A 26,299-nucleotide genomic window follows, 5' to 3' on the forward strand; every position below is an offset into this window, starting at 1 on the left:
AAATATACTGAAGGGATTAGTAAAATTTATGCAAAGAACTGGACCTGTCTTCAAGAAGAATACAAAAGAAAATATTTTCAATATCTATACCTGGAACAGATTTTAATAAGTATAAAGAGTAATGCCATTAATGGATATATTTGACTGTATTGTAATATACCTGGTATGTTTCATAAGTGTCAAGCTGTGGACCTGTGTATATAGCCTTTTGTTATTTTTCTGTTCTTTTAAGTGAGTCTCCTATAAATTTTTATTTTAGTCCCATAAGCAGCAGACTCCCATAAAAAATTTCTTCATAATTTTTTGGTATTCCAGTGAATTTGGAATGTAAATTCAATATATTTATAACTATTTATTTTTGGATGGTTATTATCTTGTAGCCAAATTTGACTGTTAACATTCAATGTTAGTATTGACACGTGAGAAACTGGTCTGTTGATCATGTTGATTGTTACAATGTTGCTTTATTTTCTCCCTTGTGTTATTGTTTAATAAAAGCTGTGAGTTTTTAATTTTTAATTTTTTTTTACTCTGTTTTAAGCATGATTTTTCTAAGGCAGGTGTAAAGATGACAAAATTCCTTTGTGTTTGCTTGGCTGGGAAAACTATCTCTCCTTCATTTATGAAACTTGGTTTTATAGGATATAAAATTCTTGGTTGTCAATTATTCTGTTTAAGGGACCTCAATCCCCTCTGGTTTATAAGGTCTCTGCTGAGAAGTCTGTCATTAGTCTAATGGGTTTTCCTTTATAGGTTACTGCATGTTTTCATCTCACAGCTTGTGTGATTTTTTTCTCCCTCATTTTAACTTTGGCTGAATTAATGACCATGTACCTTGGTGATGTCCTATTTGCCATGAGTCTTCCAGGTGTTCAATTACCTTAATACACCTGGATGTCTAAATCTCTAATGATACCAGGGAAGTTTTCCTAAATTATTTCCTTAAATAGGTTTTTCCACACTTTATTTTTCTTCTTCTCTCTCAGGAATACCTATGATTCTTGTATTTTTTGCTTTGCATAATCCCATATTTCTTGGAGAGAGTACTGCTATATTTTGAATTCCCTAAATGACTCTTTCATTTCCAGAATTTCTGTTATAGTTTTTCTTACATTATCTTTTAAGAGAATTGTTCATTCATATCCTGAATTAGCTTTTTGGTTTCTTTGCGTTGGTTTTCAATTTTCTCATCAATCCCACTGATGTTACCTATCATCCCTATTCTGAATTCTAAATCTGACATTTCAACAATCTTCTTTTGTGGGAGTCTATTGCCGGAGAGCTACTGTGATCCTTTGGGGATGTTGAAACAGCCCATTTTTTTCATGTTGCCAAAGTTCTTACAATGATTCCTTCTCATCTGGAACCTCTTCTTTTAACTCAAAACAGATGGCTTTGTTGTGTAGTTGCTCTCCTCTGCTGGGGCCTCTGTTGGTCAGTGAAGGGAAGGAAAGGTCCCTGGATGGTGTGTTTAGTCCCACTCCAGAAGATTGACCAAGCGGAGAGGGGCAGATACACTGTGAGCCTTTAGCACTGCTGCTCACCTGCGTCTCACTGTCCCCTGTGGGTGTCATGAGCCAGGGTGGCAGCATCAGCCCTTGGTGGGGTGGGTCTTTCATGGGGCAATCTGTCCAGGTCCAGCAGTGATGGCTGCATTGATGTTTGCTCACCCAGGTTCATCTTCATTAGGGTTTCCCAAGTGGCAAAGGTGGTAGGTAGCTGCACTGCCCAGATGGCTGGTGGTGGGCACTGAGGCCCATAGGTATGTGCTGCTCCCAGGTCCCATGGGAAGAATTGCTGGGTGGGTTTGCTCAGGGTATGGCAGCAATCACCAAGTCCATGGGCACCTGCTCTAGCCAGGTCCCCCAGCAGCAGTGTGGGTGTGCAGCATCTACTCATGGGGTGTGCAAGAGCTTCTGGCCTCCCCACTCCCTCCTTGGCCCTGCATGAGGGAAGGGGATACAGCAACTATGGATTTGATCCCCAGGTAGACATAGTGCCCTCGGGCTGAAACTTCAAAATGGCACCAACCACAGTGCCCTGGGGTTGGTGGCCAGCTGTGCCTTCTCTCCAGAGCAACTACACTGCACGGCCTCCAGTTGGGTCTCTGTGTCAGTCCACAGGCCTGCTGCATCAGAGGGGTCCTCTGGTTACAATGTCTGCAGGGAAGTGCCCCTGGGTTCTGTCCTCTGTCCCTTCCCCTCACGCAGGCTCCTCCCCAACTACCTCCAATCCAGCCAGGCAGGTTGTCCCATTTCCCTCTCCTTCACTTTCGGAGCCTCCTATTCCACTCTGCTGATTCTCAGTCCTCTCTCTTAAACAATCAATCTTAAAGTGAATACCTACTTGCCACGTTTGATCCTCTCCACGAGAGCAGTATTGTGCAGGCTGCTTCCAGTCCACCATCTTGGCCCTTCTTCCCAGAAATATAAGTTTTTAAGAGAATTCCAGGTTGGACACCCAGTTGTAGACATTATAGATGTTGTTTATTGGGTTTGGTAGCCTGATTTTTCCCCCTTTCCCCTATTCTGTTATTAATCATACTGGAATCATTATTTTATAAAACAGAAAATGAGAGAATGTGGAGTGTGGAAGGTATAATTTCTGCCCAAAGGAATTTATAGGCTGGGTTGAGATTCCAACAAAACAGCAGAAAAAGTAAAACAAGCACAAAGTCGAGCGTTGAAATATACTTCACGTAGGAAAACAGGGTTAAGATGAAAGGAGAAATATTCTTAGAATAATCCAGGGCAGCAGTCCCTAGAGTGGCTGCATCCACACCCCCGGGAGCTTATTAGAAACGTGCTTTCTCCAGAAGCACCTTAGACCTGACAAATAAGGATTCCAGCGGTGGGGCCAGACCACTGTTGCTTTAAAAAACTCTCTTCGTGATTCTGATGTTTAATAAAGTCTGATGTCCTATTCGCATTTCTACCTAAGAAATGAAGAAACTGAGGCAGAGAGAGATCATCCACGGAATTTGTTAAAAATGCAGCTCCTGATTGAGTAGGTAGGCCGGGCCTGACATTCATTTGTAGCAAGCTCCCAGGTATTGCCAATGCTGCTGGCCTATGAGCCGTAGCAGGAATAGCAAGAGTTTTGCTGAGTGGTGATCTGATTCCAGAAACTGAGACATTAATCTCATCCCCCACCTGCGATCCAGCAGATAACAGAACATGTTTACATCTAGTGACTCTGCAAAAGCAAGGTGGAGTGTGAAGTGTTTCAGAAGCTTATACCTAATGCCGTCTTGCAGAAAACAGCTACACCACAGGAAAGAGTTTGAGAAATTCTTTTGATGGAAACCCAAATGCCTAGCTTGCTGGAAACCCTGCGAATCTCTAAGTCAGAAATATATAGGAAGCAGCCAAGTATCTTCCTACATTCTTGGCTAACAGATTCTTTTCATATATTATTAAGTTATGGCATAGCTGATATGCTATAGCTTGGCAAGTTAGAAGAGCTCTCAAGCTTCAGAATGCATAAGAATCACCTGGAGGGTGATTATCAAGCCTTACCCCAGACATCCAGAATCACCTGTTACACTTTTAACAGGTTCCCTGGTGATGCTAATACTGCTGACCTTGTCCTGACTCTCACAGACTTGAAGCCTAATGTCATCTTTAGTGCCTGGATGGAAGCAAGGGGCCAAATAATGCCACAGAACACAAGAATGGAAAAATTCCTTAAATATAGGATCATTTCCTGAAGTTGAGCCATTGATCACGGCACCAAGAGTGTCCAGCCACAAGACAAAGGCTGTGGCTCCAAAATCCAACCCAACTCTATTCGCAAAGCCAGTGTCTTGACTGTAGGCTGAGTGCCCTTGGCGGAATGTTAAGTTTTTTGATGTCCCCCAAGGCCCTGTCTGCTTATCAAGGTGCACACCCACAGAGCTGCATTTTCCCAGAAGGTGAGCCAGTGTTTCCAATTCATCTATCCACAGGGAACACACTCTAAATAGAACAAAGGCATTTTATAGCCTAAACGCTGGTTCTGCTTAATCCCATTTTATATCCATGCGTCTCTCATTATGGCAATAGTTGCCTTTGAAATCTCTTTTTTTCTTTATCTTTTCTTTCTTTCATCTGTTTGCCTTGTTCTTTAAAAACAACTCAAATTCCACTTCCCCTTGGTTTGAGAGTACACACTCCATGGAAGACCAGCGGCTGTGAAAACCTACACTTTAATAATTATGTCCCAACCCCAGGCAAGGCCTCACTATCTTCAGGAACCACCAAAAGGGGAAGGTGAGAGTTGCTCCTGATGTTCCAGAGAGCACTATTTCCCTACCACCTGATCACTTTTCAGGGAATCCGTAATGGCCTGGCCATTTTGCTATTCCCAATGCTTTCTTCTCCAGTGTTATGATATTATCCCCTTCACAAAGAGATAAGACACGGCCTGGGAAAATGCTGTCATTTCAGAAAGAGTAGGAAGCCTTGAAATTGATTTGTAATTGGCTGAAGTGGAAACATTACTGTCTTTAATAAAAGACAGTAATATTTCTGGTTTCACACAACACATGTTATATCTGGTTTACAGGAGATGTTCTAATACAGGGTCCTGGAAGCCTTCAGCATGCCAGTCTGGGCTTCTGCCATTAAAATAAAATAAAAGTATAAAACCAAGCCCAGGATTTCCAGCTGAATTTTGTTCTGATTGCTATAGGAATCTTCTGGCCAGAAAATATTTGGGTGAGAGTCCCACAATTTGTGTACAATGAATGATTCTTTCCATTTTCAGTTACACTGCTGCTGTAGCATGACATTTGGAAATGTGCTAAAATCTCACCCTCTGGCCTCATTGGTACCTTTTTGGCAGTCTCTAAAGAATAGCTTTTGATTATTCTTTATTAAAAGAAAAAATAGAAGGAGGCATAAATCATTTTCGATTAGCTATATTGAAACCCTTCCTAAGGCCCATTCCCTGCATGCATGGCTGGCTGCACAGTGGAGGTTGATTTCTGGGTTCAGAATTCCTACAGAGTCAGGTGAGTGTGTGTGTGTGTGTGGGGGGGGTGGTGGTGGTGCCTGACATAAGCCCCATAGGGAGCCTTAAGCCCTGAGCAAAGAGGACTAGCTGGTGGTGAAAGGCCTGCACACACACCTCTTTGTGCCAGGCAGCGTCACCTGTTGCCTAGGCCAGCTTCACCTCTCAGACAATGAGGAAAAGGCCCATTTCTCCAGCAGAACCTCTCTATGATCCTCTCCACTTTCCCTGGCTCTGCCCTCCCCATCCCTCACCATGCCCCACCATCTTTCTCTCTGGCAGCCTTGTCATACAGTAAGGAAATAGCTCTGTGATGAGCTGCTCACCATCTGTCTTTCCCAGGAGAAGGTCAGTTCCATGAGAACAAGAAGTGGGTCTGTCTGCTCACCACTCTCTCCCAGCTCCTAGCACAGTGTGGTGTGGAGGGCCCTTATACAATGTATCGATCAGGCACAAAAACAGGATGGCGGAGGTGTACTTTAGGAAACCTGCTTGCAGGCTTCGCCCTGGCAACAACCTTGCCGCCCGTGCCCTTTGCGCTCATTGGAGAGATACCTAGGTCAAGAAACCGCAATAACAGGATGTGTCCTAGAGTATATATACAGAGTGCTATAAACAAGGTTAGAGAGGGCTTTTCCATCCTGCTCTCCCCAGACAAGGTTAGAGGGCTTTTCCATCCTGCTCTCCCCGGACAAGCTGCTTGCCCCCCATAATAAACCTGCTGAAAGCTGTCTGCGTTGGTGTGTTCGTCCCTGCTGGTCGGTGGCCGAGCGACACCGACAACTGGTGCCGAAACCAGGAACTTCATGATCCCCTCTCGAGACTGCTTTCAGCTGACAGGTAAGCTGCCCCCCGTGCCGGGTTTGTCCGGGTAGCCCCACTAGGTAGATAAGTGGTGGGGGAGACTTCTGCGGTAGCCGCAGAGCTTGCAAGGGAGGAGAAGGGATCCGGCTTGCGACAAAAGCGAGGGCCCGCGTTCAAAGCGGGGGAGGAAAAGGGATCCAGCTCGCGACAAAAGCGAGGGCCCGCGATCAGAGCGGGGGATTGTGTACACGGGTCATTGGCCACGACCATAGTGGCGGGTGTTAGTCTTTTGTTAAGTGTGTGTACTGTCTGGTGTTCGTGACCCCTTTTGTTGTATTTGTCTTGAGTCTGAGTGAGAACAGCAGTAGTTCGTTGCCTGTCCTCGTTCAACACAATTTTCTTCATTTTTAATTTTTTAACTTTGGATGCCAAAGGGCAAACAGCAGCAGACCGCCACTGCCTTGGTCGCCAAACCAGCTTCCCAGTGCAAGTGCGCTGGAAGGATGTCCTTACCGGCCAGTGGCCTGGCCCAGACCCGGTTCTCATCTGGAACCGAGGTGCAGTTTGTGTTTCTCCACAGGACCAGAGCTCCCCGGTGTGGGTCCCGGAAAGACTCACCCGTCCAGTGAACCCCTCACACGATGAAGCCGCACCCATGGAGCCACATCAAAGCGCGACTTCGGAGTCACTGCGGCCCTTGTCACGGCCATCGCCACAGCCCTCGCAGCCGCCGCCACCGCGACTGCAGCCCTTGCGGCGGTCCCCACCGCTGCTGCTGTCAACCAATTGTCCACCTCAGTTGCGGAGGCCCTGCGCACCCGGGCCGCAGCAGCAGGAAGCCTTTGCGCGGGACTGTTGTTGGTCGATTAGGGAGTGGACATTTTGCAGCAGCGGGTGGATGATGTGGAGAGATGCCTCTCCTTTGGTTGTTTAGTTCCTTGTGTATTACCCCCATCCCTTTTGAACCTAATGGTACCCTGCGTAATGCTTCCGCCAAAAACAACACCCAGACCGCATCATCGTCCAGCAGGCCCTCCTCGCCCTCCAAGCAGGAGGTTCCCCCCAAATCTGAATTAGCATGCTGGACCAGTAGCCAATGACGGGTAAGATCACCCCCGATGTAGATCAACCTAAGACAGAGGACAGGCCACTGCTGCCTGTACCCTCCATGACGGGTAAGACTATACTCGGAAAGGGGGACAACCTAAGACAGGCATGGTCACAACTCGCAATAAATAAATAAAAAGGGGGAGATGTGGAGGGCCCTTATACAATGTATCGATCAGGCACAAAAACAGGATGGCGGAGATGTACTTTAGGAAACCTGCTTGCAGGCTTCGCCCTGGCAACAACCTTGCCGCCCGTGCCCTTTGAGCTCATTGGAGAGATACCTAGGTCAAGAAACCGCAATAACAGGATGTGTCCTAGAGTATATATACAGAGTGCTATAAACAAGGTTAGAGAGGGCTTTTCCATCCTGCTCTCCCCAGACAAGGTTAGAGGGCTTTTCCATCCTGCTCTCCCTGGACAAGGTTAGAGCTTTTTCATCCTGCTCTCCCCGGACAAGGTTAGAGCTTTTCCATCCTGCTCTCCCGGACAAGCTGCTTGTACCTGATAATAAACCTGCTGAAAGCTGACTGCGTTGGTGTGTTCGTCCCTGCTGGCCGGCGGCCGAGCGACACCGACAGTGTGGGGGCCAAGATATCCTGAATTAAATCCTGAAGAGTGTGAACCCAGGGTGGCCAGAGAGAAGACACAGAAGAAAACTCTCCAGAAAGAATAAGAGTGTGAGGGGAAATTTCCAGGTCTGAGTTGGTGGGGGGCCTCAGAGGTGAGGGGCATGGGATGCAGCCTTTTCTGACGATGTAAGTACAGAGTTTAAGATCTGCCCAGTTGGATTCCATCCACTGGGTTGCCCCAAAGGAGTTGTTTGCTGATCGCGTGTTACTTAGAGGTGAAAAGTAGCAGAGAAGATAGAGCATGTGATTATGGAGCCACAACCTCACAAAATTACAAAAATCATTGACTATACTGAATTGTATGGTTTGTAAATTATATCTCAATGAAGCTACTAATGAAAAGTTTTAAATAGGAGTTTACTCAGCTGTGACAGACTTACCGTCTGCAAACATCCACCTGGATCCACCCCACATCACTCCCGTGGAGCGTGGAGGAAGGTTTGAGGGAGAGGACAAGGAAAGCTGACCATAACATGAAGCTTATGAACCCCTCCTGTGTGGTGAATAATAAAGTCCTTTGTCTCTGATCCAAGAGTCTTGTGACTTCTGCCAGTATCTATGAAACGGTGGCAGTCTACCCTGCTAGCCTGCAAGTAAAGTAAAATCTCAGAGCTTCCTACTTGTTGACAGAGGGTGTCATAGAACCGAGCAAGAGGAAAGATGTTCAAATGCAGAAAGAGAAGCCAAGTGTTAAGACTTGACAAACATCCCTTGGCTACAACAACAAAGAGAACAATGATGACATTTATAAGGGCCACTTCTTGGATGAGCTGGGCATTAAAGAAAGCCACAATGCAAGTGGAGGCATCATGTTTAAGAAATATGGCTAAGAAAGGGATAAGAAAAACAGGAAGGCAAGTAAAGGTTGATAATTAAAAAAATTCCAAAGGCTTTTTTATTTCATTGAACTCATGTATAGATTTGAGAAATTCAAATATATTTAAGTATCTAGTACAGCAGCCAACAAATTAGAGGTGTCTAAATATGTGCTAAAAAAATTGTTTTGTTAATTTTGTTTTCTTTTGGGAGACTAAGTCTCACTCCATTGCCCCAGGCTAGAGTGCCCTGTTATTAGCCTAGCTCACAGCAACCTCAAACTCTTGGATTTGAGGGATCCTCCTGCCTTAGCCTCCCAAACAGCTGGCACTACAAGTGCCCACTACACTCCTTCCCTATTTTTTTCTATTTTTATAGGAGAGATGGGTCTTACTCTTGCTCAGGCAGGCCTCAAACTCCTGAGCTCAAGGGATTCACCTGCCTCAGCCTCCCAGAGTGTTGGGATTATAGGCGTGAGCCACCACGTCTGGCCACAAATTTGTTTTTGTAATAAGAAGGCAGCTGGAGTGGTGACCTGAGGGGACAGGTCTAAGAGGCAGGCACAGAAGGGATGAGCACAGGACTGAAGAATACCCAACAGAACTACGTCTGCATCCTGCCTCTGCTGCTCACTGTGCAACTCTTAGGATGTCATTTACCCTCAAAGGCTCAGTCTCCTCATCTGTAAAATGGGGCTATGATAACATCTATCTGAAACACTAGTTATAAGAATTGAATAGATATCATATGTGTAAACAGTCAATAAACATCAGCTATTATGGGTATTACCCTTCCTTTATCATCATTGTTTAGCTGTAATGTGGTCACTAGGTTTTCAACAGAAATCCCACATGGGAGCGATGCTGCTTCAGATGCAGGCAGGTGGGAGGAGGAGCTGGTCCCCACTCACAGCCCTGGGAGCCAGCAGCAACCCTGCAGGGTGGAGGAAACACATTTACTGGAAGAGTCAGCTGCAGGGACAACTGACACATCTCCTTTTCTCATCAGCCCTGGTGCGGCTGCTGTCCAGCAGATGGTCTTTCGAGGCAGGCAGGAGCTTCTCCCTGCCAGAGTCAGATCTGCTCCCAGTCCCAGGCATGTGACTTGTCTAAACACATCCACTGCCCCGACAGAGATCTGTGCAGGGCGTTTGGGCACATGGCCTCATTTGCGAGACTCTTTAAATGGTATTTGCTGTACAAATGCCCAGTGGAGCAAATCCTTTGTAGAAAAGCCTGGAAGTCAGTTCCATGGTGGGGCTGACAGGGTGTGCTCTGGGGCCCCCAAGGGGTTCTGGGGTAGAGCCCAACCACCCTCCTCTTTGAGAAAGACAGAAGAACACACATGAAATATTTCTAAACATATGTGCTGGTGATGATAGGGGCATGGGAGACATCGGTGTCCTCACTGAGGGGCCCACATTCCTGTTGGACTTAGTTACCCCAAACCCAGCCAAAGATTCCTACCATCCTTAGAATATTCTGTATGCAGGAAAAAGTGACTTTAAAAAATTTTTAACATTATTTTTCTTTTCATATTAGTTTTCTATATTTCAAAGTATTTTAAAGGAAACAAAAGAATTGAGGTGAAAATAAAAAAACATACAAAATCTTTTATCACAATTATTAAGTGCCTTGATATGTGTTTCATAATGTTGCATGTGGGTATATTTATAGGTATATCTACAAGTGTATATTTATTTTATATATGTATTTATATGAGAACATATTTGTGTGTATGTTAATATTTTATAACTCATTCTTTTCACTTAATTACATACTAGGAAGATGTCATGAGCTCTATTATACTTCTATAATCTGATATTTAATGACTCCATTCCATCACGTACCTAGTCAGTCTTTATTGCTGGATATTTATGCTTTGTTCAGGTATAGGCAAATTCCCATAAGTAATGTTACTCATTAAAAATATGCACCTTTAAGGCTTTAGATATCAATTGCCTAATTATCCTGCAGAAAAGACATTCCTATTTACATTTTCACCGCACTATACTCTTTAACCTGTCAGTAGAGTCTTACCTGAATATGTTTTTTTAAAAGGGCTCCCCAAAATGGCAGAGCACTTTGCTTACTGGACATTCCACTAATTCAAAAAATTTTTGGAATCGGAAGTTTTGGCTTCCTCGTGTCATATAAGGAACAAGCAAAGTTATGAATGAGGTCCTTCCATCATAGACCCTGGAATTCTACTCTTCACCCCAAGGAGAAACTTGCTTGTGATTCTTTACTGACCTTTCATCATCCTTTGTTCTGATGCCAGAACAGTCTTAGGCTCACTTAAGTGTATTTCCACATAGGCCCCATCCAATGATTCTGACATAGAACTTTCACTGTAATTCCTGACAGCCAGCCCTGGCAGATGGGGGCTCCTAAAGACATGTAAAGTTTCCAGGAGGAAGTAAAACGGGGGCACAGGCTGCCTAGCTTTTTAACTTATTAAAACTATTACAATCTGAAACCCCTTAAAGAAAAACAAGCTGTGGAGTCCTACACAGTCAGGCATTCTCCTGTTGACGTAAGCGACAGGGATTTATCTCAAAATGTGAGTCCACTAACCACTGTCGGAAGGAAAGGCCTGACACATCCACCATTCTGGAAACAAAGCTTTATTTCCCTGACTTAAAACTGACTGATGAAAAAAGAAACCACTTTTTGTGACTTACTGAAGTCCCTGAACTTATCTTGGAAGCCACAGTGCAGAGTAACATTGTTGGAAAGCTAGTTTTGCAGGAGTTGTCTTTCGAAGAATCTTTTGGCCAGGATGTCTGTTCCCCTGGCTTTGGGAACTCTTGGGCTAAGTTGCCCCAGCCCTGTTATATGAGACAGAATATTGGTGAGTCTGCCAGCTACTCCTGGGGTGCTTTGGAACAGATCCAAAGCTACGTCCCCTGAGACAATCTGCAACTGCAATGGCCTGTCCCAGATCAGCCCAGGTGTCTCCTAGCTTGTAGAAAGATGTTCACCTATGCGATGGTTAACTTTATGTGTCAAACTGACTGCAACAGGATGCCCAGATTAAACACTATTTGGTTAACACGGACACGGTATCTCTGGGGCAGATTAGCATTTGAATGAGTGGACTCAGTAAAGTATAAGGTCCTCGTTCCAATCTTTAGAAGAAGAGAACAAAAAAGCCAAGGAAGAGGGATGTTACCCCTTTGGCATCCTGCCTCCCGGCTTGAGCTGGGACACTGATCTTCTGCCTTTGGACTGGGATTAAAATCATCATCTAGCCCGACTCTCAGGGCTTTGGACTTGAACTGAATTGCACCCTGGTTTTTTTCCAGCTTGTAGACAGCAGAGCATGGGTCTTCTCAACCTCCATAATCTCTGAGCCAGTTCCTCATGCTAAATCTCTTGCTTCCAAAGCTTCTCTGGAGAAACCTAACACGAGCTTCTTGCAACTATCCAGCCACCCTGTTGCGTGTAAGAATGTACCCAACTAACCACGCAGGCACCTTGTATCCAACTAGCCAGGCAGGCACCTTCCAGATAACACGGAATATACACCATCTACCTCCCAATATCTTCCGAGATGTATATAAGAAAGACAATATTTAGGGAGCTTTCCTTGGAGAAATAATTATTGAATCTACTCACTCACCAGACCGGTTACAAGAACCCCAGGATGGAGATGGATTAGCAGAGAGCTGGGCCTCTGCCGTATCACATGGCCTATCTCGCCCCTTCTCCCTCCTCCGCCTCCCGAAACTGCTTTTACATCGAGCATCATTATGTGAAATAGGCCTGTGAAACTCACTTGTGTGCCCTCAATAAGGCTGCAGCGGGGAACGCTGTTCATTACATCACATGGTGTTTTCTTTATGAGGACTCCGGGGAACAATTCCTGTCTGGCCTCTGTGTGAACAACAGTTGGAATTTTCCTGAGCAATTGGTGTGTGTTTATCTCACAGACACTGGGAAGTGTGTATCTGACAGGTTTTCTTTATCCTACTAGGCAGCTCCGGTGCTGTGGGCTCTGCTCGTGACCCACCGGTAAGTAGCAGGTGTGTAGAAATGCAGTTTTAGCATTATCACTAGCTCCGTGTAGTCTCTCCCTCTGATGTGTGTTTCTTCACCTTTAATGGATACTATCTTGTCATGTTTTATGTCCCATTGTAAGCTGCCTGAAAAATGTTCCGTGAAGTAAGATTGGGTTTACATCGAAAGTAGATAAATGCAAGAGCCCCACACCAAGAGTGTCTATTTCTTCAAAACTTCTATTATGCTCTGTGTTAACATCCCACCACTGACAGCCCCAAGGTTTAGGGCATGCAACTCAAAACTCCAACAATAACAATCATAAAAGAATTGGAGGACCCAAATAAAGTCACTGAAAATATTGCGATTGTCCTGCCTCATTTTCATGACCCAGGCAGAGCAGTGCCATCAACACGACAAAGCTTCTTGGCAGCCTAATACCATTCAATACTAATTATAATGGAAAGAGTAAATAGTGCTACTGGAGCCTGCAGCGGCAGGTGGGGGTTTATCATGCTCTCTTGTGGTCTGTAAGAAGCCCAGGGAAGCAGTGGGGAGGGGGGGCAGCCATCGCAGCTATTTTCATTCTGTTATGCAGCTAAATAGCAAGGAAGAAACTTGTAGCCCTTAGATGGGCTATTTCTGTGCATGGATTTTCCAAGTGCAGGAAATGGGCTTGAATTCAAGACAGAAGTGACAGTGTAAACTCTCATCAATGCGTGTAGAGAGACAGCTGGGCAAATGAGCACATGAAAATATGTTCAGCATCATTCATCATCAGGGAAATGAAAATCAGAACCCCAATGGGCGACATCACACGTCTATTCAATTGGATAAAATGGAAAAGATTACCGTATAGACTGTTGGTGAGGCTGTGGAGCAACTAGAATGTTTGTAGACTGTTGGTGAGGAATGTGTAATGTTACATCCATTTCTGAAACCAGCTGGCTGTTTTATAAAAATTTAAACATAGGCTGGGCACCTGTGCAGCAGTGTTATGGTGCCGGCCACATACACCGAGGCTGGCGGGCTCGAACCCGGACTGGGCCAGCTAAAACAACTATGACAACTGCAACAAAAAATAGCTGGGCGTTGTGGTGGGCGCCTGTGGTCCCCGCTGCTTGGGAGGCTGAGGCAAGAGAACCACTTGAGCCCAAGAGTTTGAGGTTGCTGTGGGCTGTGACGCCATGGCACTCTAGCAAGGGTGACATAGTGAGACTCTGTCTCAAAAAAATTAAACATACAACTATCAGATGACCCAGATATTCCACACCTGGGTGTTTACCCAAGAGACATAAAAGAACAAGTCCATAGGAAGACGGGCACATGACTGCTCACAATGTGTTCTTTGTAATAGCCAGAAACTGGAAACAAGCCAACAGGTGCCAATCAACAGGTGAATGGATAAACAAACCATGCTCTATACACACCTTGAAATGATTTCTCAGCAAAAGTCATAAACAAATATTGTTCTACGCAACAACACAGATAAACCTCGGGATAATGAGGTTAAGTGAAAGGAGAGTATGTTCTCCATAAGCCCATTTATAGAAAATTCTAGAACATGCAAACTTATAGTGTCAGAAAGCAGATCAGTGGTTCCCTTGACAGACAGGGCAGAGGAGGGCAGACGAAGGGAACACCAACGGGGACAAGGAAATTCTGAACATGCTGCCTGTGGCCACCGTCTTGATTGTAGCAATGGTTTCACATATGAACATGTACAGCAAAACTTATCAGATCGGATATATTGCATTTCAATGCTGCCTCAATAAAATTTTTTAACAATATGAATTTTATTGGAAAATATGAAGGGGTACAAATAGTTGTGTTACATGGATATACTGTAAAATGCTGAAGTCGGGGCTTCCAGGGTGTCTTCCCTGGATAGTGTTTATTGTAACTGACAGATAAGTTGTGACCCTAACCCTTCTCTCATCCTCCCCCTCCTAATTTTCAGTATCCTTTCTATCTCTTTGTGTCCCTGTGTACCCATTCTTTAGCTCTCACTTACTAGCGAGAACAGGTGGTGTTTATTTTTCTATTCCTCATAGACACGTGGCCAAGAAAACATATGAAAAAATGTTCAACATCACTAATCATCGGGGAAATGCAAATTAAAACCACAGTGAAATACCACCTGACCCCTGTCAGGATGGCCGTTATTAAAAAGTCCAAACACGACAGATGCTGGTACGGACGCAGAGAGAAAGGAAAGCTTATGCACTGTTGGCAGGGCTGCAAAGTAGTACAACCCCTATGGAAAACAGTATGGCGCTTCTCAAAGAACTAAAAACAGACCTTCTATTCCATCCGGCAATCCCACTACTGGGTATCCACCCAAAACAACAGAAATATTTTTAAAATGGTATATAGCCACCCCCACATGTGGTTCGTGGCTACCGCACTGAACAGCGTATCATTAACATCTGTGCTGCCCCAGAATCTGGTCTTTGCATTACCCTTGGCAGGTGCCAGCTACTGCCGATGCTAGCTCTGTCTCTAACTCCCACCCAAAGAGGGCCGTTCTCATCTTGCGTGGGAAGTAGCACCAATGAGCAGGAATATCAAGGAAACAAACTTAAAACATTTTCCTAATGTATTTTACTGATGAGATTTTTAGCCAGACAACAGACAAGTCGCTTATCTGAGTGACAAATTCCAGGAAAGAGGGACTCTCCTTTTACCCAGCTGGACTAGTGAGCCACCAGATATTGAAGAACCTTCCAGTCAAGATTTTATGACACCGCATACCCAGAACCTGAAATATTCATTTAGCCGTAGCTTTAGTTTTAAAAGACAAAGTCTATTAGAAAGTAGTTGGGAAAGGTCATAGTCACAAATTCCAGTGCTGGAACTTTTAGATTTGGGCCTCACTTTCTACATCTGTCAAATGTGTGTACTGATGCCACCCTCATAGAATTACAGTTACGATTTAGCAAGATCATGGACACAGAGCATCATCCAAGGAGCAGAGGGACTTAAAAATTATTCCTTCCCCTTACCAGTAAATGCTTCATCCCAGCACAGACCTTCTTCCCCCACTAGGGGATGGGCCAGAGTGAGCAAGGGGTTCTCCCATTCTTACCTGCAGCCACAGTTTGTCATGCTGAGACCACTTCCCACCGGCAATGCACTGAAACGTGGCATTCTGCCCCACGTTCACCTCGACGTTTTGGAGTCGCAGAAAATGAGGCGCTTTTCCTAAGAGAAAACCAAAGAACACATGAGGATGGCATCCAACAGCCTGGGTCCCTTACTCTCAATAGATCGCAGCCCAAGGTGGGCACTGAACAGGGTGGGGTTGGTGCTTGGGAAGGGGCCCGGCTCAGTGCAGGCACCTGATTGCTCGTTAGGAGCAGGGTGTTGTTCTGCAAGTGTTACATGCAGCATCTCACCGAAAGCTCACAAAAACCCAGAGGGAGGGCTGTGTGCCCATCTGAAGATCAGAAAATTAAGGCTCTGAAGGGTTACACAGTTTGGCACAACCAGACACCTGGATGTTGGGGAAGCCAAGACATGAACCTGGTTCTCTGAGACCCTCAAAATTCCTCTTACTGGGAAATCGGCATGAGGGTCCCTAATTAGCCATTGCTTCTGGGGCTGGCACTGGGTGAGAGGCAGAACCATGACACTGGAAATTGGGAAGAAGGAAAATTGAGGAAAGAGGGTCAAATATTCACCATGAGGATGCTTTCCTACAGCCTGAACAAACAGAAAAGGGACAGTGGAAGGGAAGTAGCTCTGGATCTGAGACCTGCACCCAGGCCTTGGTGATGATGCTGGCGATGAAGATGAGGAGGAGGATCCGAGGAAGGAGAACTGGCAGCTCCCACTCAGGAAGCGCCTGCTCCGTGACAGTGCCCTGGGAAGTGTCTACTAGTGGTGATTTACTCAACCCAGGGCAGTTGCTGGAGCATCATCTCTATTTTACAGAGAACTTGAGAAAGTTGCCCAAAGTCACAAGACCCCAAAGTCTCAACTCCAAGTGGTGGCTCCTGAGCGTGAGGGAAGCAGTGACTGTGGGGACTGGGCAGGACAGTGAGAGGACTTTCAAAGGGAAACCAGAGTGTCTGCGAACGGTCAGTCCTAGGATTCAGCATATGCTTATGTTGGGTAACTTGGGTTCACGTCTTTCCTTGTTTGTGGACACAGGTTCCCACCTACATGAGCTCTCCATAGGCTGATAACCTATGTCTGCCAGAACAAGTTCTTCCCTGAGGCACGGCGAAGGGACCCTCCCACCACCAACCAAGCCAATGATGAACTGGGCACAGAATACTCCAGAATGGGACCAAAAGGAGAATTGCGAATAGGTCAAGGAGGTTCAACAAAGGCCTTTGGCCATCTCTCCAGAGGGAGCCAAATAATAATAATTATTATGTCATTTATTAAGAGCTCCTACACTGCCAGACACTATGACGATGTGCTTTGCATGTTTTATCTAATTGAACTTCAAGACATCCTATGAAGCAGGTGCTAGTATCATTTTAGAAATTCAGAAGAAACCAAGGTTCAACAAATTTAACGTGCCCAGAGTCACCCCACATCAGTTAGAGTCAGAAACAGAATTCAGTCCAGCTCCTCCTTAGCCTCAAACCCAGCGTCTAGCAAGCACATTCTCTTGCCTTCCAGACATTGGGAATGAAGAGGGTGCCCCCAGATGCACCTCTGAGTCCTGAGAAGGAGTCTCCAGAAAAGGCTACGCTGACCACTGGTGGCCTCCTGTCCTCGCTCCCGAACAGTTTACCACAATGATCCTTCTATTTTTCCTATGACTCCTTGCTTTGAACCATCTTGCCTACCAAACTATGTTGTCATCTAGAAAGCTCAGCAAAAGCTGAGAACTGTGGCATGATTTGGCAGACTTGCTGTAAAAAGACATACGCCCAGGGCAGCACCTGTGGCTCAAAGGAGTAGGGCGCCGGCCCCATATGCCAGAGGTGGCGCGTTCAAACCCAGCCCCGGCCAAAAACTTCAAAAAAAAAAAAAAATAATAATAATAATAAATTAATTAATTAAATTAAAAAAAACATACGCCTGCTGCTCAAGATTTCAAACAAACGACAACAACTCAAGAGATCCCTCATGGAGGCCCCACCCCAGTCAAGGGTCCAAGGCCCAGGGCAGACCACTCCCCACGGGCTCCTCAGAGTTTCCAACTCCTGCATCCAGTCAACCTGACAAATGTCGTGCTGCTTTGATGGTCTGAAATTGTTTCCTTTCTGCTCTCCTGTATAATTTTGTAAAGTTATTTTTGGAACTATCAGTTCAAGTCAATCCTGGAAGTGGGAATAGAGAGAACTTTGTAAGTCAGTTTCTGCCACAGGTTTCTAGGGGAAGGGAACGTCCAGCCCACGAGGAAAGGAAGTGCAGAGCCTCCTCCACTCCAGTGCTGGGAAACTCTGTGCTGGTTTTTACAAGGAAATGTTCTTTGGGACGCAGGGAAAATGGTTGAACCTCTGGAACATGTGCAATTAGCACGAAATCTTCTCCAGATTAATGGACCTGCTTGCTTCTGACTGCTCTCCACGACTTCTTCTATCTTTCATTTCTCTTCCTCCCTCCTCGAGCTTCAGGAGTAGGGAATTTAGATGTTTAGCGTTTCCTAGTGTTAATATTCTGGTGCAACACTGGCAATTTACGGCAGAATTGTACAACTCACACACCTATGAGAGTCCTACAAGCTACACAAATGAATAAAGTCATGCAGCTGTAAAACAGAACAAAGCCCCCACCTTCCTTGCCCCATCTTTTATTTTTCCATTTTGATAGCGACTTGAGTAAAATAAAGATTTCTCTGTGTAAAAAAAGCATCATTGTAAGCACAATAATAAATGGTAGCTGACGGCAGCCTGACGCTGGAGCAAGGCGCTAAGGAGTGGTGGGGATTTGGAGGAACTAGAGAGAATCCTTGTGCCCCAATGAAAGGGGACAGATGCTTCTTTCATCCAGCAGCCGGAGGAGGTCTTGTATGTTTGCTTTTCTCAGGGCAAGTAAAAAATCCAGATTTTGTATGCAACCTCTTCTTCAGACTCTTAGTATTTTAGAGGCAGGCAGGCTCTATCTGTTTGTGGTCTCTGATAGGTAGCTCTTAGGGAAATCATTTCGAACAATTTGCACCACCCAGTCTTGCCCCACATAGCCCCATAAACCCAGTGCCAATCCCCCCAGAGCAGTATGCTGCAGGGGGTCACGTGAATACTAGCCCAGGTGGCTGTTCCCAGCAAAAAACATACCTGCATCATGCTCTTTCCCTCCAGGATTCCTGCCTCATGCCCTAACCCTCATCCCTGTTCTTTGCGGCTCAAGGCCATCCCTGGCTCATACAGACATCACTCCCTGGGGATCACCCTTGTACTGGGGAACTGTTTGGTCCTCTCCTCTGGCTCCTGGCCACTCAGACCCTCCTCCCTCTTCCTATGCCCTCACTTCGGACCCCCTTTACTCATATTCTCTCTTGACTGTCCCCATTTCCCCGGCATGTGTTGTTTTCAGAGAGAAAAATACCCCACCAGCTTCAACTCACCCACCTTAAGCCAAACACGGTTGACCTCAGTGCCCAAACTGGCCACCAGCTCATGGTGTTAAGCACCCCCCACTTATTCCCCTCTGCGATCCAGCTCCCCAGAATGGGACCCCACTGAATAAGGTTAACAGAAAACTCATCATGCGTCTGGGGCCAAATGCCTTGATGTTGGTGACATTTAGACTCTTGCAGATGTCACTGCAGTATCTGAAGACGTATTATTGTACCCTTTATTTTGCTCTTTAAACCTGACAGTGCCCAGCAGGAAGCCACACCACAGAGGAGAAAGTTCAGTACGGACCTTAGAGACGTGCTCTGCAGATGCTCTGCATGTGGGCTGAGGGATATGGCCCCACAAGGTTGGGAAACAGAGGAAAAAAAGAGTTTATAAAAATTCTAAAAGTCAATGTAAGAGCTAGAAATTTTGAAGCTGAGCGGGAAAGCAGGCTGACTTTTATCAGACGTAGCTATAACTGCAGTGGCCCTATTAATGGCTAATGCTGAGAGACGGCAGCAGAGGGTAACTATGGCCAGAACTCTTTTAAAAGAACACAAAAAAGTTAAATGGACTATAAAACACAGACAAGAGGTTCCAGGTTGGAAAAGAAAATAATTTTCTTTGAGTACCACTCCTGTCCTTTGGTCACTGTTCTGGAAGCCACAACTCCAGCCCTAGTTGATCCAGGACTCTAGGGCAGATCCATCAGACACCCCCTGGGGCTTCTGGAATATTTAAAGGAATCACTTCTTGATAAACTCTGACCATATGTTAATAGAGGAGACTTTGAAAGCCTAACAACATAAAGGGAATGCATATATTTCAATGTAGTTAAATTTTAAATAATCTATGAGTGAAGCCATAAATGCAGGGCTGGGGGTGGAGGGGAAGCTCTTTTGGTCTGAGGGCAGTTCAGAAGTCACCAGCTGGTTGCATGACAGGAAATCCCCACCCCACCCCCATACCCCAGTAGCCCTAAGGGTCCACCACGGCTGGCACCTTGGAAGGCAGCATGCTCAGGTCTCCCCAGACATGCACGGCCTTGCGTAAGCCTGAAATCTGTGAGTGTACCATCTTCAATGCCTCTGTCTCCTACTCCAACCTGGCAGGTAAGACCAGCTGGCCTTACCTCCTAAACACACCTCGGATCTGTCCACCTCATTCCACCTCTGTGCTCTGCGTTTCTTCACACTGCTCACAACTGCCTGTCATGGGCTGAACTGTCACCTCCCTAAATTCATATACTGAAGCTCTCACCCCCGTAGCCCAGTCTGTGAGTAGATTTAGAGATGCGGTCTTTAAAGAGGTGATTAAGTTAAAATGAGGCCTTTAGAGTGGACTCTAATCCAATCTGACAGGTATTCTTAAAAGAAAAAGACATTTGGATATGCTAAGAGACACCAAGGGCCTGTGAGCACAGAGGAAAGACCATGTGAGGACACAGCAAGAAGGTGACCATCTCTAAGTCAAGGAGAGAGGCCTCAGGAAAAAGCCACCCTCCGGACACCTTGATCTGGGACTTCCAGCCTTCAGAACTGTGAAAAATGAATTTCTGTTGTTTGAGGCACCCAATCTGCAGTATTTTATCATGGCAGCCCCAGCAAACTAATACACCATTTGCTAAATATCAGATAATCGCCTCATTAGTTGTTCTGTTTTCAGCCCCTGAGGATAGAGAATGAATCCATCTTACTCATTTCCATACTAGAATGAAGCACGTGCTCCGGACATGGTTTGACCACCACCACCATCTCTTACATGGCTCCAGAACGTACTTCCTCCGGCATCTCCTGACTTGTTCCCTATGGCCTTTCCACTCGTTCTCCACAGAGCAGCCCAAGTGGTCCTTCCCCAGCAAAACTCCCTCCATTCTGGCCTCCCTGCACTTAGATTAACACCCAATCTGCTCACCACAATGCCAAAGGCCCTGGCTTACCCACCCAGCATTTGCTCTGACCACTCTCTCCTGCACTTTGGACACACAGGCAGCACTGCATTCACTGCCATGGTGGGGCCTCTGCACCTGCTGTTTCCTCTGTCTAGAATGCCCTCCCCAAAGCCCTCTACAGTGAGCTCCTTTCTATAATTTGAATCTCAGATCACATCTTCAAAGACATGTCCTCTGACCACTGTATCGAAGAAGCCTTCCTGCATCCCAGACAATCGCTTATATCATAGTGATGATACTTTTCACGATCTACAGTTATTAGTTACTTATTTCATGCCATTTCCTTACTTATTGCATTCCCTTCCTCTGGCCTTCCTGCTCAGCAAATGCTATGAGGACAAGGACCTAAACTTTCTTAGGCACTTAAGTATCCACTGTGCCCAGCAAAGTTCTTAACATATATCTGATGGTCCAATTATTTACTTGTGAAAAGAAAGGATGAATAAAAACCTGGGCTAGGTTGGAACTGAGCACTAGTCCTAAGGAAGGGGCCTTTGCTATGTTCTACTCAACTCCTCGTGATTCATGAGCTGTGGATAGACCTCATGTGACTATATATATGGCTTGTATTTGAATATATAGTTAAATGGAATCTTTTCCAATTCCAGCCACTCTTCAGGGTTTTCACATTATAGTTTCTGGGAAGGTTATGCCTAAGTCACCTAAACATTGAGGTTGAACTCAGCAGAAACACCTTATGCAGGAATAAGGCCAGTGTCACACCTTCCTGAGTTATATCCCACGGCCCATCTGTTGGGTAACCGGCTGTCAGCAATTCCATAAGTGTGCAATCCATGATCCCAGCAGGGGTTGGATGAGTTTGTCAGGAGAGTAGCCCCAGGGACAGGAACATTCCAAGAGGAACCATGAGACTTTGGGGGTGAAGAAGCATCTAAATGCCCCCCAGAGAACTCTCTTCCCATGGAGATTTATCAGAAGGAGATTTTTCAGAAAGGAGGAAGCATCTGACCGTAATGGCAAACCATGCTTAGTGCTTCAAGGTAAGTTTCTATCAATCTAGCCTTGAAGGTGGATAAGGCTGGAATAAAAAGTGTCAAGGTCATGTTTCATGGTGAAGATGAAAATTCTAATTCGAGTGCAGAGGTCTGGGATCCAGGGAGAGATAGCTTTGCATTTCTATCCTGGGAAGAGCTAAGCATCACCTACCAGAAAAACCAAATCCAAGCATCAAGCATAAGGTAAGATGCAGAAACACGGGCAGATGCAGCAAGGACAAGCATGCATTACAGGACAGGATGCCTGCAGGGCTAGAGGAAGGTAGGCTGGTCTCAGAGGGACTGCCTCCAAACTAGTGGCCGTGCAGCATTGAGTGTACAGTTCAATGGACCACAGGTAGGAGAGACATCTCCCAACATGGTTTAGGGCAAAGATCATTCTCACAGGAGTTAAGGGAAGAGGAGATTTAATCCTGGTGAGAGCAACTCATCTGCATATCCATTGTAAGCCCTATAGAGCTGGGGGATTGCTGAGATCCTCTTCCCATAAAGTCTGGCTCATGAAGACATTTCCTACAGATGGCTGAATGGACAGAGCCACCCAAGAAGTTCTAAATGGTCCAAGGAGTTAACCAGAGCAGGAAGGTGGAGGACTTTAAGCTGAATAATGAAGAGTCTAGTAAGATCTCAGCATTCCTGAGATGCTGGCTGGTTCCTGGGAAGGAGGGACCTAAACACAGATTCCCAAAATATTGTCTAGAACTTTGGGACTTGTCCTAAACTCCTCCAGAGAAGGTGCTCTAAGACAGTGAGTCAGACGACGGCCTTCTAGTGCCAGGCAGGACAGAAGTGATGTTCAGGTGTCTAACGAATTCACTGCAGCAGAAGTGGAAAGAGTCGTTTCAATGACAGCAACATGGGTAGGGCTGAAATGAGAACAGTCCCAAAATAAGGAGAAGCGGGCACGTGGGGTCTCTTTAGGCAGCCACAATCTGCACCATAGCCCATAGCATGACTCATGTACATACGGGAGAGTGGAAAGAACCCCTCTACAGTCACCTAGAACCAGTGGCTGTCAAGAAACTAATGGGAATCTCCAATCCACAGAACACTCACAGACATGTAGGGCTGACGACCCACCTCCCTCTCCCAAGGGCTGCCATAATCCACATGCACATCCCCCCCTCCACCAAATATCACTAGGTATGACATCATCTTGACTACTTGCACCCAGGACTTTCCTTTCTGACATTCAGTGAACCACAGAACCACAGCTCCTTGCTGAAACACACTCAAGTGTCTGGGATTAAATACAGCAAAGAAGTGGATGGGGATGGAGGAGTGGCTCGCCTTTGAGGACTCTTGACACTGTACCATGAGTACTAACCACTATGAGAAATCTCCCTCTATGCCTGCACGGAGTTGATGAGTGTATTTAAAATTATTTTTAAAGAATTAATAGCTTTTGGGTGCTTTTCTCTGTGAGTGAACAGCGTGCTAATTTGCTCATGTTTTGGTGGTGTTCTTTCTTTTTTAAGACAATTTGCAGAAGATTCTATCCAAAGCTCTCTAATTCTTCCACTTCAGTGGTCTGAATCCCACTAATAAACAATCAGGACTTTAGACTCCCTTAATAATGGAGAGAGATTCAAACGAAGATGTTTTGCCACTCTCTGCAAATTCCTGGAGGTGCTGCCTGTTGAACAGGCCAGCAAAATTATGGATTTATTCAGGACTGATTGCAATGAGTATGTAAGCATTTTTGAAGGATTAAGCGAGACAGAGAGAGATGTTTGTGAGCTGAATGAATAGGGGGATGGCAGCCTCCACGTTACCCAGGCTGGTGCAGATCAAGGCTGTGTTGGGAGGAGGGGACAGACTTACTGCAAGGGTGAGCGAGGACCCGGACCTCGTCCACGGCGATGTAGCCAGGGTGCCCCTTCAAAGAGACGGATTCAAATATCACCTGTAACACACAGGGTGGGAGTCAAGGTCACAGAAGCAGTTGTAGGCATTCATCATAGATGCTGCCCGTCCCCCAACCCTTTAAGTTTCAGCTTTCTCTCAGAACCAGCCAAAGAGAACCCTTATTAGGACAGCACGCTACCCTGTCAATGAACCGGGATTTTCAAAACAAGGCTAAAAATAAAAAGAAAAGTCTGCACTTTGATGACTTGCAAAGAAGAGTCAGTCTCATGGAACATTTTTCATGGATTTCAGAAATAACACTTAGATGCAGGAAAATACAACACAGAAGTGTCCCGGAGACCTCCCCCTGCATCTTTCTCACTGTGGTTTCAACTAAAGTACAGAGAACTACTTTCTAAAGCCCAACTTTCTTATAAAAACAAGAGGATGTTGACTTTGGAAGCTATTATAACCCAAGGAGAGTTTACCCGGATTTGATTCTTCATTCCAAGGAACATATTCCATCTGAAGTGCTCAGCGACAGCTCTTAAAATAAGTGTTAACCTACCTATTGGAATAAAGGGCAACAAGTCCTGTTAACTCTCCACTCTGATTCCCACCCAAACTACTTATTCCTGTAAAAAAATTGGTAATTCAGTTAATAGCTTCCTTCACTATCCAAACCCCATCTTCACTTAGGAGATACAAAACTCTGTGTGGATATCATGGCCAACACGTTTGTCTTGTCTAAGGCCAGTGGCCATCACCTCCGAGCTACTTCAGCCACACCTTCAGTTTTGTCCTTCCCTTCTCCAGAAAGTGGAAATTCCACTTTTCTGCTCTAGGACAATTTCCTACTCCCACAGTCCCCTCTCAGATCCCTCCTCTTTAACCTCAGGTCCATGTGGCAGCCCAGACCTCTCTGCCCATCCAAAAAGCCCAGGTTCCGCCACATGGCAGCTAATCACCTATACTAGGCTATCCCCCAACCCCAATTCTTTTATACTTTTATTTTACCTTGACAAGCCTATAACAAGCCTGCCTTTTCACTCCTGCTTCCTATACAAATGTTCTCCTTTCAACATCTGCCCACGCAATGCAGGAAGAATCCCACATCTTCAAGAGGCAAGAGGGGGGCAGCTCCTATCCTCTTCCCCATGGCCTTATGTACATAACCAGTGCCCCTGCCCTTCCTCTGCAAGGAAGGCCAGTGCTCCTGACCCTGACATAAGCTGGAGCTCCCAGTTCATCTCAGTTGTCTTTCCCTGCCCTGTATCTCCAATCCCTCCTTTTTAGCCCTGACCTTGACATATGTCAGCAGCTTCTCCTAGACTTTAAAAACAGCCCTTAGCAGAAGGTACTTCCCTAGCACCTTCCAGTTGTGTTTCAGGAACACTTAAAATTTCCAGTATTTTTATCCTCTCTCACTCCAGATACTTTCTTACTTCCCATTGCAAACCTTCACCCAACTATAGCCTGGATTCTGTCTCCAATACTTCCCCCAAATCACTTCATGGCCCAGACACTAATAATCTCTTAATGGCTAAACCCAGTAGCTATTTTTCAATCCTTATGTTACTTTGAGAAGGAAGATAGGATAGTGTATAAGCTCTGTATCAGAGGGCCTGGGTTCAAGTCCTGGCTCTGCCACTTACCAGAGTGTGACTTTGGGCAAGATGACCTTACTACGCCATGCCCCAGTTTCTAAATCTGTAGCTCAGTATCTACCTCTTTGAGTAATTTTTCTCATTAAGGAAGTTAATCCACCTACAACAATGAGTGGCACATGATACATTTTTCCAAGTTGTTTATTCCATAATTGTTATCACTGCCTGATCATTCTTCTACAATCATCCATGTCCATAGCTTCTCCCTTGCTGGGTCTCTCTTCTATTGGGGATCTGAGGTTCAGATGACACTTCACTCTTGTGATTCTCCTCATATATCTGAAACTATTCTGCCACAAGAGTGTAAGTCATTCTCTTTCCCCATCACCTCTTCAGATGTGGACCTCCTCTGCTCTGTTTTCACTGTACACACTTTCTTCAATGGCTGCCAACTCACTGAGAACTCCCAAGCCTAGCTCTGCACCCAACATCTCCCAGCAGAACATCAGTCTCACTTATCCAGCTCACAGCTCTGTATTTCCGCCTAGACACCACATTGATATCTCAAATGCTATGTGAATGCAACACATCTGAACACCTGCCCTCTGGAATCTTCTCCTGCATTGCCCACCGGGCCTTCCTTCCTTAAATAGGGGACTTGTGACCCATCCAGTCATCCATGCTAAAGACCTAAGCATGTGTCTGGGCTTCCCCTTCTCCCTCAGTCTTCACCTTTATTTTCTTTTTGGTTCTACCTTGTTAGCATTTTTCAAATTTTCCCCTATTTCTCCATCTCTGCTCTCAGAAGGAACCATAGGAAGCAGTCATTTCTGTAGGTCAGTGCCAGGTGGACATCAGTGCTGCTACACCAGTTCAAACCATCATCATTTTTCATCTCTACCTCCTGACAGCCTCCAAATGGACCCTCTCTCTCTCCTTCTTGTACTCCTCAGGTCAAACCTGTGGGTGGATGCAAAGTGGGTGATGAGACCAATAGGAAA

The 26,299-nt window shown here is 45.6% G+C and overlaps 1 protein-coding gene across 7 annotated transcripts in view; it reads right to left on the bottom strand.

Annotated features, from left to right (window-relative positions):
• PTPRT (protein tyrosine phosphatase receptor type T) overlaps positions 1 to 26,299 on the bottom strand; it is a 1,115,914-nt gene that overhangs the window by 674,933 nt on the left and 414,682 nt on the right. For all 7 annotated transcript variants that reach the window (XM_053574016.1, XM_053574013.1, XM_053574015.1 and 4 more), the window contains exons 4-5: positions 23,668 to 23,749; positions 15,441 to 15,556 (exon numbers count right to left, since the gene is read on the bottom strand). In XM_053574016.1, coding sequence (XP_053429991.1) covers positions 15,441 to 15,556; positions 23,668 to 23,749 — 198 coding nt within the window. The remainder of the gene's footprint in view (positions 1 to 15,440; positions 15,557 to 23,667; positions 23,750 to 26,299) is intronic.

This window comes from Nycticebus coucang, chromosome 21, assembly GCF_027406575.1.
Source record: "Nycticebus coucang isolate mNycCou1 chromosome 21, mNycCou1.pri, whole genome shotgun sequence".
Classification (NCBI taxonomy): Eukaryota; Metazoa; Chordata; class Mammalia; order Primates; family Lorisidae; genus Nycticebus; species Nycticebus coucang.